General features: G+C 36.7%; 2 protein-coding genes, 1 long non-coding RNA gene and 1 pseudogene across 3 annotated transcripts in view; all 4 read right to left on the minus strand.

Moving 5' to 3' along the window:
* The window catches only part of LOC127156343 (von Willebrand factor A domain-containing protein 5A-like), an 87,263-nt gene extending 86,952 nt beyond the window's left edge, over positions 1–311 (minus strand). Inside the window, exon 1 of the mRNA XM_051099111.1 lies at positions 76–311. Within this exon, the coding sequence (XP_050955068.1) occupies positions 76–115 (40 nt within the window). The 5' untranslated portion in view covers positions 116–311. The remainder of the gene's footprint in view (positions 1–75) is intronic.
* Positions 312–1,560: 1,249 nt separating this feature from the next.
* LOC127156340 (von Willebrand factor A domain-containing protein 5A-like) overlaps positions 1,561–16,912 on the minus strand; it is a 51,535-nt gene continuing 36,183 nt past the window's right edge. The window contains 2 exon segments of the mRNA XM_051099106.1: positions 1,561–1,874; positions 12,784–12,836. Of these exon segments, the coding sequence (XP_050955063.1) occupies positions 1,848–1,874; positions 12,784–12,836 (80 nt within the window). The 3' untranslated portion in view covers positions 1,561–1,847.
* LOC127156344 (von Willebrand factor A domain-containing protein 5A-like) lies at positions 2,209–12,148 on the minus strand (annotated as a pseudogene).
* Positions 13,846–16,356, minus strand: LOC127156365 (uncharacterized). The gene is made up of 3 exons (XR_007825738.1): positions 15,451–16,356; positions 15,222–15,254; positions 13,846–13,898 (listed from the first exon to the last, which is right to left on the minus strand). It is a non-coding gene; the product is annotated as an uncharacterized LOC127156365 (long non-coding RNA).

Raw genomic sequence — 16,912 nt, forward strand, 5'->3', positions numbered from 1 at the left:
CTTGCCTGTGTAGATTCACCTCATATAAAAGTTTTATTTTAGGAAAGAGATAGTAGTAAACAAGTGAATTCATACCGGGCTCATTTTTCACAGAGACAAGACCGCAGATCTCCATTCTCCGTCACACGAACTGACTAACATTAGATGACTTCAAAAGTGTAAATTAAACATCGAAACTACTGCTTTTGAATCTGCCTTAAAGACCGATCATATAACGAGCAAATCAGTGTCTTTGAGAGTTGCCAATCTTTGAGGAAGAGAGGAGATGATTTCTGTAGTCGTTAAAACTCCTCTGCTGTATCTGAGGACCGTTAAATCTGCGTTGTCCGTTGACTCGCAGTGATATTTAAATTGAGCAGGTGTGACTCATGAACATTAAGTAAGTCAAGTGCACGAGCAAGTACCGCTGTTTTTGAGCCAAACGAAATTTCTTTAAAACATAGGCTGATTATTACGTTAGAGGTAATTATGCTAAACTCTTTTTGTATATCTTTAAATATTTTTCCTAATTCAATATAGGAATATATTTCGCACCTAAAGTGGAGGTTTACGCCTTCTTCAGATTCAAACAGACTGCAATCACATCTGAACACATGACACTAAGGTGACCAGATTTCTAAAACGAAAACCGGGGATATTTCCTAGTTTGGTGGTCAAAATATCGTTGAAATCTTATTTGTGATTATCTACAAATTAAAAAAACGGGGACAAAATATTTGTGTAGGTTTTTGTTTTCTAATTGTTGTGGTTTCCATATATTAAAATCATAATTGATAATTAAACTAACAACCGCAAATAGTAAACAGATCAAAATAGGATTATAACAAAACTGCGACTTTACAAAAACACATTAAAAATAAAAGAATAAATATGACAACACATGATAAATAAAACTACTGTTTAGCAAATATTTGTAATATTTTCTGACTCTATTAAACATTTTCACAAGCTGTGACATCTTAGAATGATTTTTGTTTATGTTTATGCTTTTGGAAATGGATCTTTACTATATATAATGTATATTCTTCAAAAGATGGTAGAATAAAGATGTAAAGTATTGATTTGTCAACAATTAGGTCAAAAACAATAGCTGTTGTACCCAGTATTGAATTTAAAATGTAGAATACTTTCTTTAAATTATGTATACAAGTATAAATGTAGTATAAAAAGTTTAAGCATAAATGACATTTAAACAAAACCTACGGTTATTTATTTATCACAGTACAAAAAAATTGTGTAACAGCATTACTAAAACTTAAAAGAAGAGTTCAGCTGAAATTTTTATTAAATCATGTTATTATTTATTCCCACTTATGTAATTTCAAACTCATGTGCTGCTGTTTTTATCCTATGAAACAAAATAAAGGGAAAAAATAAAATTTCTGCTGAAATTACAGCCCCAGTTCTGTACTATTACTATCAAGCTCTCATTAATCAGTCCATATGATTTGTATCTTATATTCCAATTCATCTGAAGCCAAATGACAGTTTTTGTTAAGATGAAACTACATTTGAGATGTTATTTATAATCACAGATCATTTGTATTCAAAACTCATACGTGGAGTGTTAATGAAATTTATTTCAGCCTCTTTATCACACACGGTGTTGTCAAAGTCAGAAGAAGACATTACATGAAAAGAGCTATGTGAATAGAGTAGAAACTGATTTGTTTTGTTTAATCTTATTGAAATTATTTTTACATTAAATTTGTAATATAATTGATAATTTGTTACATAATAATCTGGTGTCAACTTAAGCTAATAATATGAACTACAGTAAGACAGTAATATGAATGAAACAATTCTTTGGTCTTCTGACGGATCAGGATGTAGAAACACAGACGTCTTCAGATTCCCAGAGTCTCTTTGGTCACCTGACATCCGAGCAGGACATTCCCCACACACACACACTGAGACAGATCGCCCACTGAAACACACACAACTGAAGATATTTGCTCAAACGTCTCTTGATGAACGCTGACTGAATGAATGTGGTCTGGAATGGAGATCTCACCTTTCTGAGAGCCGATCCATGACGCTGCCTTCATGGCCACAAGCTGCCACTCCACCTGCTGCTCTATTTTACAGCCGTATAACCAGATCAGAGCCAGGACAGTGGCCCATACTGACCCATCCACCTGTGGACAAACCATTTGTTACTGGACACGGAACACAATCAAGTCTGTCTTATTATTTCATCACATCTCTCACCTGCGCTAGTTTCTGATTGGTCATCTCATCCTCCGTCTTCCCAAACACATCAGCCAGGGCGGCGTCCAGATCCCAGCAGCCTGACGCCTTTTGGAGAGAAACCAGCTGGAGTAACGGGTCCTTCTGGGTCTCTATATATAGACACAGTATGTAGTATAATGTGTATATTTAGTATATAGTGATATTCTAGTATTCAAATATTCTATTTTGAACATAACCGGGGGGCGGAGTGGATATCTGGGGCTTAGCCCAGAGACATTAATGAACAATATGTATCAGAATGCGTAGGATAAACTTTAAATAAAATAGGCTATGCTGAGAAGTTAAATTGTCCAAGTGGCTTAATTTTTTATTTTTTTAAAGACAAGTATATTTAATTATAATTTGCACTTACAAATTGCATAAATAATATTATGAAATTAATGTTTTACATATAATATTGAAAACAGAAATACTAAATAATAGAAAAAAATAGAATGCTACTTTTAAAAATGAAACTAAAGTTACCAGTAGGTGGCAGAAAGCCACTGTCTTAATGACTAAGTCCTGAATCGTTTATTCAATATATTCCTTCAAAACAGCTTAATCATTCAGAAACAAGGTTCAAATGTTCATAAAATGGGTCAGTGAATCTTTTTTTAAAAAAAATCATTCAGTAACGCAATACAGCAGTGTGCAGAGACACACAATGGCTTTGTTTAGAACCGTTTTTCATGAAACAGAGCAAAAAGGCAATATTATTATAGACAATATTCAAGAGAAAATATTTAATTCACTTTATAACTTCTTGTTTATTGAATTTTATGGCCCTGATACTTAGTAAAGTCTGCTGCAGACCATGCTAAGTGCTAACTAATCTGTTCATATAATCGTTCTAAATGCTTGTAAAAGTCTACGTATATAATACCATGATTAAAAATCTATATTTGTTGCGATACAGTAACAATAATCTAATTTAATAATCTAATAGAAATAATTTGAATGCACATAAAATCTCAATTTTGATGCGCACAAAACATGGTAATTAAAAACATCCGAAATGTTTGACTTCAGTGTCTATGTTTGGTTTATTCACCCTTTATTGCCAATGATGCAGAACAGCTGTCACTTTCATCATGAGCAGCCATCTTTTTGAGCGTCTAAACTTTTGGGAATCTGTCAAAAATATATCAGCACATTCCAAATATTAAAAATCACAAAAATGAACAAATGCAAATAATTAATAAGCAAACAAGAAAAGCTTTGAAATGTGACTGCATTTTTATTTCTTGCACAGCCACATACTATAAGGGATTGCAACATCACTAAAGAAAAAAAATAACAAATAAAACGCATAATAGAAAAGTAAACAGTATGATTTATCTTACCATGATTATGAGACAGTGCTCGACGCAGTTTCCCTAAAAACAAATTAAGTTCACATCTTGTTAACTATTAAGTGACATGCATATTTTGTGAAATGCAATGAAAATTATAAGTTTGTCAAATGTCGCATACTCCACTCTTTCAAACAACTAATATTACATGAGGTGTGTATACCCAGCAGTGATTTAGATTTTGTACGTTCAGATGCCAGTGGCTGAGCCGGCTGAGCTACAAGCAGAGAAAGCAAAGGTCAGAACAGAGTCAGATCTGGAGAAACAGCAGACACATTCAACAGAACTAACAAACTGAAATCTTTGATTTGCTTGGAATTGTTTTGTTTGTTAGTGAACCCATAAAAAGTGGTGCAAGAATTAGAATGCTGTGATGTTTGTCATACCAAACACCACAAATTCATTCTTACAGGGACAAGGAACCCACACAGATTGAAGAGGAACACTTACCACATCCAACATAAGCATGTTGAATCCTTGCTGTCAGGAAAACAGAAAAAACACATATGCAATCAGATGCATTCAGAGCATTAAAACACTGATATAGAGTCTAAAAACCAAACACATTTCACATCTTAATGATCTGCTCATTCCAAATGTAAACTGTTACATGACAACAAACTACAGCAGGTTTAAACTGAAGCAGCTGCATTTTAACTGAATTTCACATTTTTGAAAGTAAATGTGAGTGGTACTTGTCACCTGTTTGTTGACTGATTTATTTGTATAGCCAAAATACATTTAGAATTAAATTTAAATTAAAAAGGCAAAATAATGTTTTTATTTTCAAGACGAAAACTTGGTCATATGACAGCAATGTACCATAACAGTTGGAAAAATAATTGCTTTCACAGAAGTATTACAGTGTATATTCAGTACATAGTGAACTAAAGTTCTGTCAATCTCATGTTTGCCAGTTTGTGTGTGCGAGTGTATGAATATACTCCTTTGTTTGCCTTCAGATTTTGCGTGTAGAGATGTCTCACTCAAACAGTCAGCATGAAAACCTATGGAACTGACAACAACAATCATTAACCATGAAGTGACATTGGATAAGTGTTTTACAGAGAATTTTAAATTAAACTTTCACAAACACACACACACACACACACACGTGTCTGGTTTATTATCTTTGTGGGGACTCTCCATAGGTGCAATGGTTTGTATACTGTCCACACTGTATTTTCTATCCCCTTACCCTAACCCTACCCCTAAACCTAACCCTTACAGAAAACTTTCTGCATTTTTACTTTCCCAAAAAATCTCATTCTGTATGATTTATAAGCTTTTGTACCCATGGGGACCACAAGCCGGTCCCCACAATGTCAAAAATTTCAGGTTTTACTATCCTTGTGGGGTCCCCACAATGTAGCAAAAGCAAGTACACACACACACACACACACACACACACACCACTTATGTAAATCACTGCGGGTTCATGGTCTTACTTCATGTTGTCCACTTCATCTGTGCTGGCGTAAATGGAAAAGACAAGAAAACAAGAAAATGTATGTCTCTACCGCAAAACTTAACATTTCCAAAACACAAACAAACAAAAAAATACAGTAAATGATTTGTTTTCTTACTTGTTTCAGAAGAAAGATTAAAGGGGTCATCAGATGCCCATTTTCCACAAGTTGAAATGATTCTTCAGGGTCTTTATAAAAAATCTCTAATATACTTTGATTAAAAATTCTCAATGGTTTTGTAAAACAACACCCTTTTACCTTGTCAAAATGAGCTCTGCAAAAAGGGGTTGTTCCTTTAAATGCAAATGAGCTCTGCTCACCCCGCCCCTCTCTTCTCTCTGTGGAAAGACGGTCTTGTTTACATTAGCCGCATTTAACTACCACTTTCTAACTATCACGTTATAAGGAAAGGCGATCACAAAGATTAAAAAAAAAACGCTTATACTCACTTCTGCTGTTAGTGAAGCTGGATCATGAATGATTCGCACGAACATAGACGGATATATGTAGATCGGAAGGCGCATTCCCTTCACAAACAAGCGTAATCTACTGCATCTTCAGCGGCTGAGATGTCGGAGTAAATGACGACCACTATGTTCATTATTACATCCAGCAACACAACACCTCAATCACTCAATCTGATAAATTCTTGTCTAACTTACATCCCTGCTCTGGCATCAAAACAAGGAAAGTTACTGGACTGTGACAGCTGGTCTGAGGTAAGAGCTCATGTCAATCAACTATTGTGGGAGCGGCCTCTGTCCGTGTGACGCCACAACAACAGGCATCTGAGAACGGCTCGTTTTGAAAAAGAGGATATTATTTTTACTGATTGATTAAAAACCACTGCATTGATTTTTATCATTATAGGGTAGATTTGTACATACACTGCCAACACACATTAATGTTCAAACAACATGAAAAAGTGAACTTAGCATCCAATAACCCCTTTAATAAGATTAGTAGTAACAGACAGAAACACGTAATACTAAAGAACATTAAACAAACTAAATGTACTAACATATTTCTTCCATATGTACTACAAACAAAATGAATTCTAGTCAGTAACAACACTGATTCTCAGTATGATAGCTCAGATGTTTGATCTGCTAAAAAAAATTGATTCATTAAATTCACTTGTTATGGAATCAGACTACACTGGTCACGCTGTGTTATGCCTGCCTATTGCCCCGTTGGCTCTGCTGTTTAGTGCAAGTGCTGACTAGGCAACCGGTGAAATGAATTATTGTTCATGCCTCCGGGAGGGTGGTAGCGGGTCAAAAGACTGGTATGTTTCTATTAGACACACTAGTACCCACGCATTTATTTCCCCCCACCCATAGACATCTCTTTCATAGGTTCACTCAACGCTACATAGCTATGACCTTAGAGGCTTTGGTTCTGCAGCAAGAAGTCTCTTCACTCCTGCTTAAGGGTGCGATAGAGGAGGTCCCTCCTTTGGACATGAATCGGAATATTCATTCTGAACTCTCAGTAGTTGTGTGGTTTGGTGAGAATGGTAAATCAAAAAATTAAATGTTCCAATTTTGTAATATGCCATGAAAACAACAATCATTGCTTCAAACTTTCTATACTCTACAGAACTGTTAGGCTGCGTTTACAATGCAGATCCTAACGCACAGATACGATCTTTTGACCATATCCAATTTTTTGGCCTGCCTGTGTACATTCACTTTTGAGACAACTGGTGTCCGATATTTGTGTTTACATTACCTCCCGCCTGTCCCTTTACTATGCACATGGTAGTAGGATTTCAGGTTTTGAATGGCCGTGCTTACTGACTGGAAAATAACGTTAATTTTCATTTGTTATTTAATCTACTGCTAGATTTAAATTCTGAAGAGAAATAAAATAGCACTGTAAGATTAGATTTATTTGAATGAATTAGCGAGAGATAAAGATGTATAAAATTACAAAATTCACAGGGGAAACCCAGCTTCTGAATGTTGCGCAATTTCTTACATATAAAGTTCCCATCTCAATAAAATGCAAGAGCATATACAGCAAGCCTGCATTAAAACACTGTCTCGCATTGTGGTGTCTTGCAGTTATGAGGAGAATCAGATATGCATGTTTAGTCGTAGGTCAGATGTCCAGATATTGGAAATGTATCTAATAAAAATCCACATTTGGAAGTGGCCCAGATCGGATGTAAAAAAAAACTGGATCTTCTGCGGCTCTTTATTTACACATGTACAACAAATTCCAATCAGTCTCAGATGTGTGCAAAAAATCAGATTTTTTGAGCCAGTGTAAACACAGCCTTACACTGTGGTGCATTTACCCAACAGTGACGACAAGTCACATTTTTTGACTGGCAGAACTACTGATAGAGAAACCAAAGGTCAAAACAGAGTCACATCTGGAGAAATAGCCAAAAACAGACATATCCAATACAACTAACAAACAAGAAAAACTTTGGAATTGATATGGAGGCACAAGAAACCACCACACACAAGAGACAGAAAAGAGCTCTTTACCACATCCTCCCTAAAACACAAAAATGTCACCCATGCAGACTGAAAATAACAGTTTTGCATATTAAATAACACATATAATTATCTTACCGTGAAAGCGAAAATTCCGCATCCCTAAAAAAACAAGTTAAAATTAATTTTATTGAGCTGCACACACTAAATGTAAAATGTTACATAAATCATTTTGAAGTCATAATTTTAACTGGATTTTTTTGAAGAAAATGTATTGTTTGCCATGCAAAAGCCACTGCTACATTAGGAATCCTTGACTCTATATACAGTACAGTCTTAAAGAAAAATGTAATTTTGATGAGATTAACACATCAAATGAGCTTCAGTAAATAGTTAAGTCACTTATTTACACACTATCAGAGCACTAAACATCTGACTGAAAATTCGAACCCTTGATTTTGATCAAATGAACACACCACATCATTACAAACAATTAACAGATTGTTGTTTGTCTTACCACATATTGGTGCAGTCAGCGCCAGAAGGAAATCTGAAAAACATTTGATTTCACATTCATCTTATTATGGTGAACACATCACAGCTTAACATCACGTAGTCAAGTGACAGTCAAAGTGATTTTATACACACTCTGAGAGCACTAACCGTATGTCGACACTCTTCTCTGCAGCAGGGGTCCTTTCACAGTCTGTCTGCTGTCTTTATTCACAGCAATGAAGGCTGTATGAACACTGCTTACTCCTGCCTGAACACTGAGCTCCACCATCCTGCTCCTGATGCCCTCAGCATCTGCTCCACCTGACCTCTCCTTCTGCTCCAGAGAACGGATCAGGGTCCGAGCCATCAGCCGGTGAATGGACAACCTGCAGAAACATGGAGGAAATTTGTTGAATTAGAAGAAAATAGTTTATGTTAGTCCAATTCATTATGTTTCTATGTGTTACCCTGTTTCCTCAGTTGGTTTGAGGCAGAAGTGGAGCTGGTTTATTACTGGTTGATCTTTAAGACTGTATTTGACTGTCACTGTTCCCTCAGAGCCTCCTGAACTCTATGACAGAGAAAAGGCAGATCCTTTTTAATCTGGTCTTTAATTCTCATTAAGGAATCACAGGCTAAATCATCTCACCTCTCCTTTAAGTTGGGCATAAATTAGTGTCCTTTCACCCTGGAAGAGCACATTGATGGGTGGAGACAGTGTGTCAACAGAAACACCGTCTGGAAGGGTCCAATCCACAGAGATATTAACCACAGCGGGCTGCAGCGCAAACCTGAGCGACTGCATCACCTGATATAGTTTGAAGAGAAAGAGAAACCATTGAGACATTTGACTGGGAAACATTTGTGCCTGTGAAATCCAGTGGAGAGCTTTACTTTGGGCTGCATGCGGTCGGTGTCTGTGATGAACTGAGCGTGACCAGATCCCTCCCTGGCCATTCCTGTGATGAGGGCGGCACTTGCACCCTCACCAATCCCGAATGAGAAACACCTGAAGACACAATGAACTGTGTTACTGTTAGTGATGAAAATATGAATGATGGACAGACCAAACCCAGCAGACCTTTACCTGTGAGAGTGAGCGTGACTTTTCACCAGGTCCAGCACTGCTTTAGTGTTAAACACCTCTCCATCAGTGAAGATGAACAGCTGAAGAGAGAAAAACATCTGAGTCTTAAATCTTGTTTGCACATTCATACAAATGTTAATGACCAGTTCAAGTACACATTGAACTGCCATACAGTACCTGTCTGGGGTGATCGGGGTAACAGGGCTGACTGTAGATGTGTTTCAGAGGCTCTAAAATCTCTGTGCCACCCATGTCTGCTTGCATTTCCTTCACTCTCTTCAGAGCCTGATCAACTGTTTTCTGATTGTACTCAACACTCTGACTGCAAAAACAGAAAAACATTTCATCTCCACTGACACATTACAAAAGTGAATATCTATAAATGAAGATCTAGAAACTAACGGGAAGAAGGACTCAAAATTAGAGCCAAATCCATAGATATTGAAGTAGCATCCCATGGGCAGACTCTTCAACAGTAACAGCAGAGTGTCCTATAGAGAGACATAGACAGGTATTTAGACTCAAAATATTTTTAAAACAAAACCAGCCACACTTGTTAAGTGGAGAAATCAAGCTATTCAGAGAAGAGAATTTATTTCGCCAATGTGTTTACACAGGTCTTCTTAAGAACTAAAAGTTTCCAAATACAAAGAAATTCATTTAAAAAACAACTTTGCAATTCAAAATTAACAACTATGAAAGTCAGATGATGTGACAGTGTTAAACATGCCTCTGTCCCAACTTTTTTGAAGTGTGCTGCAGCCATCAAAATAAAATTTGCTTTTATGTACAAAATACAATTTATTTATACAAATTAACAATTTATTTGAAAAGATTGGAAATTTTGTCAGATAAATAAAGGTTAATGAGAATTAACAAATCAGACTCTTGATTTTATTGCATTTTACAAAACATCTCAACATTTTCTGACTTGGGACTATACTTTTGATTTCTCCTTCCATGCACCTTGCTGATTTGTACCAGAATAACTATACAACATATCAGATATTTAAACTCAACATGATTGCTATGGACTTTATAATGCACATTCCTAGTCTTACTGTACACAATCATAGGTCTACTTTTTAAAATCAAATTGATTCCCAATATAAATTTAAGACCCATAACAATATAATAATTCTGGAATAAAAAGACCCTGTATTGAACATTAAATCTAACCTTCGCACTTTCAATGCGGATCTGTGCTCCTCTTCCATGATGCATCATGCTGCGCATACTGCCTGATCTGTCAATCACAAAAACAAACTCGCCTCGAGTTGCCAGTGATTTCATCACTTCCTCTGGGAACTCTGGGTACAAACTTAGCATGACCACTGGGTCCCTCATTAGAGAGCCTGAAATTAAGTTAGAAAATCTGTGTCCCAAATAACACACTATACAATTGCTATGTACTATGCACCATGTACTCTTGTCTAGTATATGAATTTTATAAATTGCCTTCACATTTTACTTGTAAAGAAAGCACAGCCCCCAGTAACTTTTACTCTGCAAGTGTCAATCTGGAAGCCAGAAACACGGAAATACAAAAAAGTCTAATCTAAAGGTCGTACCTGGCGGGGCAGTGGTCACTCCTGCCTCCACTATAGCAGAGGGCTGATGGGTATCCTGATAGTACACAAACAGCTCAACATCCTTATCAAACATGTGACCAGAACTCAGATTCACCTACACACACAAACAACACATGCATAAAACTGCTCTGCTCACACATCCAGATAAACACATGAAGACACACAGTACCGTAGCCTGACTGTGATCAGAGTGGAGGAACACTAGAGGATCCAGAGTGCAGTTGGACTCTATTTTGGAGATGGGCTTTGGAGAGCTCACATGGACACTGAGAGTCAGTGTGTAGGGAACAGCTCCTGATGAAATCTCTGAGACTATACCAGCACCTGAACCTGAAGCAGCTGCTGTAGAACTTGCTGGTGTGTATCGGGGGGTTGAGTACAGCCGGCAGACAGAAGCGCAGTGAGTGGTCGGCCTGCACAGCGAGCTCGATGATGTAGATGATGGTAACGGCAGCGTTCTGACCCGCAGACAAACACCCAACACTCATTTTGAACACATCAGGACTCTGTTCACTCTCTTCCAACAGAAACGCCTGCTGACCCGAACTCACAGCGTCATCATACTGATCCCTCGCCTGCAAGATACAGTTTTGTTACGTGATGTACAGTAAAAATATATGCAACTGAGTTGCAGTTTGCATGTCGACTCACGCTTTCTCTGTCTTGCACCTCTGCCACAATCTCCTGCTCTCCGATCTTGGCACTGAAGTGGCAGACAGCAGCATCAGCAGGCAGAGGGAAGACGAACAAGGCCTCCAGGGGGCGCTCTTCCTCATTCACATACTGCAGAGTGGAGGAGACTGTGGCTACATGATCCTGAACCCGAACCTCTACTGAGATGCTCTTCAGAGGCACTGAATCACACAACACAACACAACAACATCACAAATACAGCAGAACAACATTACAAATAAACTTTCTGACTTATTTTTGTGGGCATTCTGTAGGCGTAGCTGATGAGTTTGAATTTAAAGTTGAACTGCAAACTTACGTTTATTAATCTCTCACATTATCATAAAAACAAGAACGTGCAAACCAAAAAGATTTTCTTCCAAATGTCATAAGGGCATCTATTATAGATCAGTGCATGAGGGTGAAGCTGTCTTTCAGCTCATGTCGTACTTATAGTAATAAAAAGAAAAAGCCCTCGCCACAAACTGTGAGGAAAAAACACCCTTAAGTCTTAATTTAGGAAACAGGTAATAGCAACAGTAAACAGGTGAATTCATACCTGGCTCATTTTTCTCAGTCACCAGACCGCAGTTCACCATTCTCACACTCCGTAGTCAGTTTACGTCAAATCGAAAGTAAAGGTCAACACCAAACCTGCTGCCTCAAAATCGGCCTTAAGTCTTTACATTCCGATAAATAGTAAAAGTAAATAAAAAGTAAATAAGTGTTTTAAAAGTTTCTAAAGGTGACTAATGTTTGGGTAAAAGGGGAGATGATTTCCCAAAGTCGCTCAATGATCGGGGCAGTATCAGTCTGTGGACCAATAGGAGACCGCATAAAGTCGCGCCTAATGAATATTAATTACTTCGTGCACGTAAATTCATGAATATTAATTAGGTTATGTTCGGAACTGCTGTTGTGAACTGTCAAATTTGAATACAGCTTCCGCATTGCGCGGATGATTCTGCCGTGTGGGGATTTTCCGCACACCTTTTCAAAACAGTAAATTTTAGTTTTCATTTCCTTAATTCAAATAATTCAAGTGTTGAAATGTTGAAAACTGCTGTGTGAAAGTATCCTCATTAATTGAGGACCAACGGCTTTCATAAATCCCTGACAGACAACGCAAAAGTTTTTATTTTTTTATTGAAAAAACAAAAACAGAAAATAACATTTTGTTTGCTGTATATGTGACCTGATCTTGAAAACATAATTATATCATTAAAAACAGAGGCTATTATTGTTTTGGTACACAAAACTTGATACAAAATGATAGTGTAGGTCACATATACTTACAATCTGATGTTGATCTGAGCAAATCATGTTAATGAAACACATAACAGAGTAAATGTAACAGTATCTATTGGTCTTCTGACAGATCAGGATGTGGAAACACAGATGTCTTCAGATTCCCAAAGTCTCTTTGGTCACCTGACATCCGAGCAGGACATTCCCAACACACACACACTGAGACAGATCACCCACTGAAACACACACACACACACACACACACTCAAATCATCAGTCTGTGTCAAAGAACTGAAGATATTTGCTCAAACGTCTCTTGATGAACACTGACTGAATGAATGTGGTCTTGAGATCTCACCTTTCTGAGAGCCGATCCATGACGCTGCCTTCATGGCCACAAACTGCCACTCCACCTGCTGCTCTATTTTACAGCCATATAACCAGATCAGAGCCAGGAGAGTGGCCCATACTGACCCATCCACCTGTGGACAAACCATTTGTTACTGGACCCTGGACACAATCATGGCTGTCTTATTATTTCATCACATCTCTCACCTGTGCTGGTTTCTGATTGGTCAGCTCATCCTCCGTCTTCCCAAACACATCAGCCAGTGTGGCGTCCAGCTCCCAACAGCCTGACGCTTTTTGGAGAGAAACCAGCTGCAGTAATGAGTCTGGAGGTGAATACACATTTAGAGACAGAAGTTCATGCATTAATGAAAATGTTTGAACTCTGTTTAACAAAAAAAAACAATAAACTTCAGCAAAAGCAACAAATGATTGACATTTAAACAAAAAAAAGTGTGAAAACAATAAGCAGACACTACAGTTTTGGCTGATTTATAAAGCCTTTTAAACTAGTGTAGACCAGACCCTCACATGTATAGTTAAACAAGTACACAAACACAAACCATATTCGTCACAGTGGATTCACTGCCTTACCTTTTGTTACTCGAGTCACCTTTTCTGGCATGAATGGAAAAGACAAATGAACAAATACATTTTAAACACAAATAAATATGTCTTCTAAAATGACTGTTTTTCTTACTCATTTCAGAACAAGGATTAAGTTACAGATTGAAAATGTTCAAAAGCATGAACACATTTATGATCAAAGCAAATTAGAAACATTTGTTTAATAATGTCTGATGGATAAAGTTTACGAGTTTACAGTGTCGATGCCCTGAATGAAGTTGGTGAAAGGGTGTGTGTGTGTTTTATTTTACACTTACTCGCCGATTTCAATACGGAATAATTGTCCTTCGTTGAGCATTTAATGTTTTTGGAAACTGCTACAACTGTCAAAAGCACATTCAGATATTAAGAACAAACAGAAATAAATATATAAACAAGAACTGTTTTTTCTCTTGAAGCACATAAGGATTTTGTCATCACTAAAGAAAAAAAATGCTCAAACACTCATTTGTGTAGATGCATCATTAAAATGACTTAGTGTCACACACACACACACACACAAAATGACAATTGTATATTTTTCAAATTGCATCATCAATAAAAAAAAAACAACTTTCTTCACACCCAATCTTGTATGTGTCAAGATGACGGCCTCAGTATTAAACACTTAATTACACACATTAATGTATTTAATTTGATTTAACACTAAACAGCTGAGTACATAAGTACACAGTGTATAAGTGCATAGTGTATAGCAGTGTTGGGGGTGACGCATTACAAGTAACACGAGTTCCGTAATCAGATTACTTTTTTCCCCAGTAACTAGTAAAGTAATGCATTACTTTCTCATACAAGAAAATATCGAAGTTACTTTTTCAAAAAAAACTTACTTATTTTTGTTTCCTTTATGTATTTAATCCCATTTTATTACCAATGTCTTTGCTGCTGACCTTTGTTGATCCAATTCAACCATACAAATAAGTAAAACTTACTTTAGATTAACTAACATTTGTGCCTAATTTTTCTCATTGCTGAAGAGTGTTGAACTTCCTTCTCCTACAGTTTTACTGTACAGACGTGAATTTTCTTTTCCTTCAGCCTTAGGCTTATTTATTTCACTTTTTGGTGTAAAAGGGCTTTTACATTTGCTAAACATTTAACTTTTTGTATTAAAAACAAACAAGCCCTGCCCAGATTTAAAAAGTAACGTAAAAATACCGCAAAAGTAATGTAACGCATTATTTTCCATAAAAAGTGTGAACGTAATGAGTTACTTTTTTAAAGACTAATGCAATATTGTAGTGCATTACTTTTAAAAGTAACTTTCCCCAATGCTGGTGTAAAGTGCATCATTTGGGATAATACAGACTGTGCATTTGTGGTGGAGATTTTTCACAGCAACTCTTTTAGCAGGCTACATAGTTACACCATTAGGTGGCAGCAAGTGACAAACTGTGGCTGAAACCGCCCTCATTCACCTTAAGTTCTCATTTGATTTGATACTGATTTCATCTGATTGGTAACATTGTCTTATTATTCTAAATCAGTGGTTTATGAAAGTAGCTGATGAAAATCACACTACAAGAAAGTAAAATAGGGTATAACAGTTCTCAAATCCCCTGAGAACACCATCCTTACCATAAAACACATATATAAACATTTCACATGCAAAAATGCATAAGAGCAGTCAGTATGATTGATCTCACCATGATTACGAGAGAGTGCTTGACGGAGATTCCCTAAAAAACAAATTAATTTCACATCGTTAACTGTTACTTGACAGAGACTTGCTCAGTGCTCTCTGTTTAGTGCTGTGGTTTGGTGAACTTATAAACAAATAATTAAAATGTACCAGTTTTATAAAAAGCAATGAAAACAACAATCATTTCTTTTAAAAACTGCATACGAAACTCGAAACTAATGAGGTGCTCTTACCAAGCAGTGATTTAGATTTAGTACGTTCAGACGTTGGTAGCTGAGCCTGTTGAGCACCTTCAAGGAGAAAAACCAAAGGTCATCTGGAGAAACAGCCAAGAACAGCACACATCCAACAGAACTAAAATAAGAAAAACTTTGGAATAGGATTGGATATGAACATTTTTGGCCAAAAACAGTTTTGCTATTGTCTTTATTGTTTGAATTGTCGAAGGGCCCGTAAAAAGAGGAACACTCTGTACTTTTGGCACTTCTAGTTGTTGTTGTGACGTTTGTCTTAGCAAATACCACAGACACGTTCTTACCAGCAAAAAAAAAAACCCCACACAGATTTACTAGAACCACTTACCGCTTCCTCCCTAAAACAATGAGGTCAAATGAACACCTTAAATGTGACTCTGGACCATAAAACCAGTCGCTGGGGTATATTTGTGGCAATAGCCAAAAAATACATTGTATGGTTCAAAATTATTGATTTTTTTATGCCAAAAAATCATTAGGAAATTAAGTAAAGATCACGTTCCGTGAAGATATTTTGTAAAATTCCTACTATAAATATATCAAAACTTATTTTTTGATTAGTAATATGCATTGTGCACAACTTTAAAGGTGATTTTCTCAATATTTTGATTTCTTTGTACCCACAGATTCCAGATTTCAAATAGTTGTATCTCGGCCAAATATTATCCTATCATAGTAAACCATACATCATTTATTCAGCTTTCAGATATGAAAAATTTACCCTTATGACTGGTTTTGTGGTCCAGGGTCACAAATGTAGTACACTGTGAAGTCACAAGAAAAGCATGTGGAATCCTTGCTTGTCAGGCAAATACAAAAACACAGATCCATACAGACACAAACAGAGCAATGACATGAGAGACCGAAAAGAGTCCATATTTTTTATCTTACCAGACAAGGTTCCATAATCCATCTCTAAAAAACAAAAACATTTCTCATTAAAATGAGCTGCTCAAACCAAATGTAAACTGTGAAGTGACAAGAAACTATGAAAATGTTCGTATTTTCAAAATGTTAGTTGTTACAAAAAAAAAAGTACACCTGCTTCCCACCACGTGTAAATGGTGCATAAAACGTTCTGTGTTCTTTGTGGCAAACTGATGACACTGAATTTTGATGCACTGCCATAATAATTACAGGTTCACTGCCCTTCCACTTTTTTTTATATTTTTTCTAGTTGAGTTGCTAACTGTAAAACGCAGTGCTCATCACTGTCACAACTATTTCCGCGTTCTACTTATTGCGGCTCGGGAGTTTCCGGTTAGCGTTCAGCGCACCTACATACAGACAGTTGTTAATGAAAACGCAGATTATTACTACCTTTTAGGGCTGGGATTTCTTTAAAAAAAACAATTAATCATATTGCATTAACATGAATTATCTTCAAGTATGTGCATGCTGAATAATAAATAAATATATTTCCCCACTAACCTGCCGCATT

This window comes from Labeo rohita, chromosome 25 (genome assembly GCF_022985175.1).
Source record: "Labeo rohita strain BAU-BD-2019 chromosome 25, IGBB_LRoh.1.0, whole genome shotgun sequence".
NCBI lineage: Eukaryota > Metazoa > Chordata > Actinopteri > Cypriniformes > Cyprinidae > Labeo > Labeo rohita.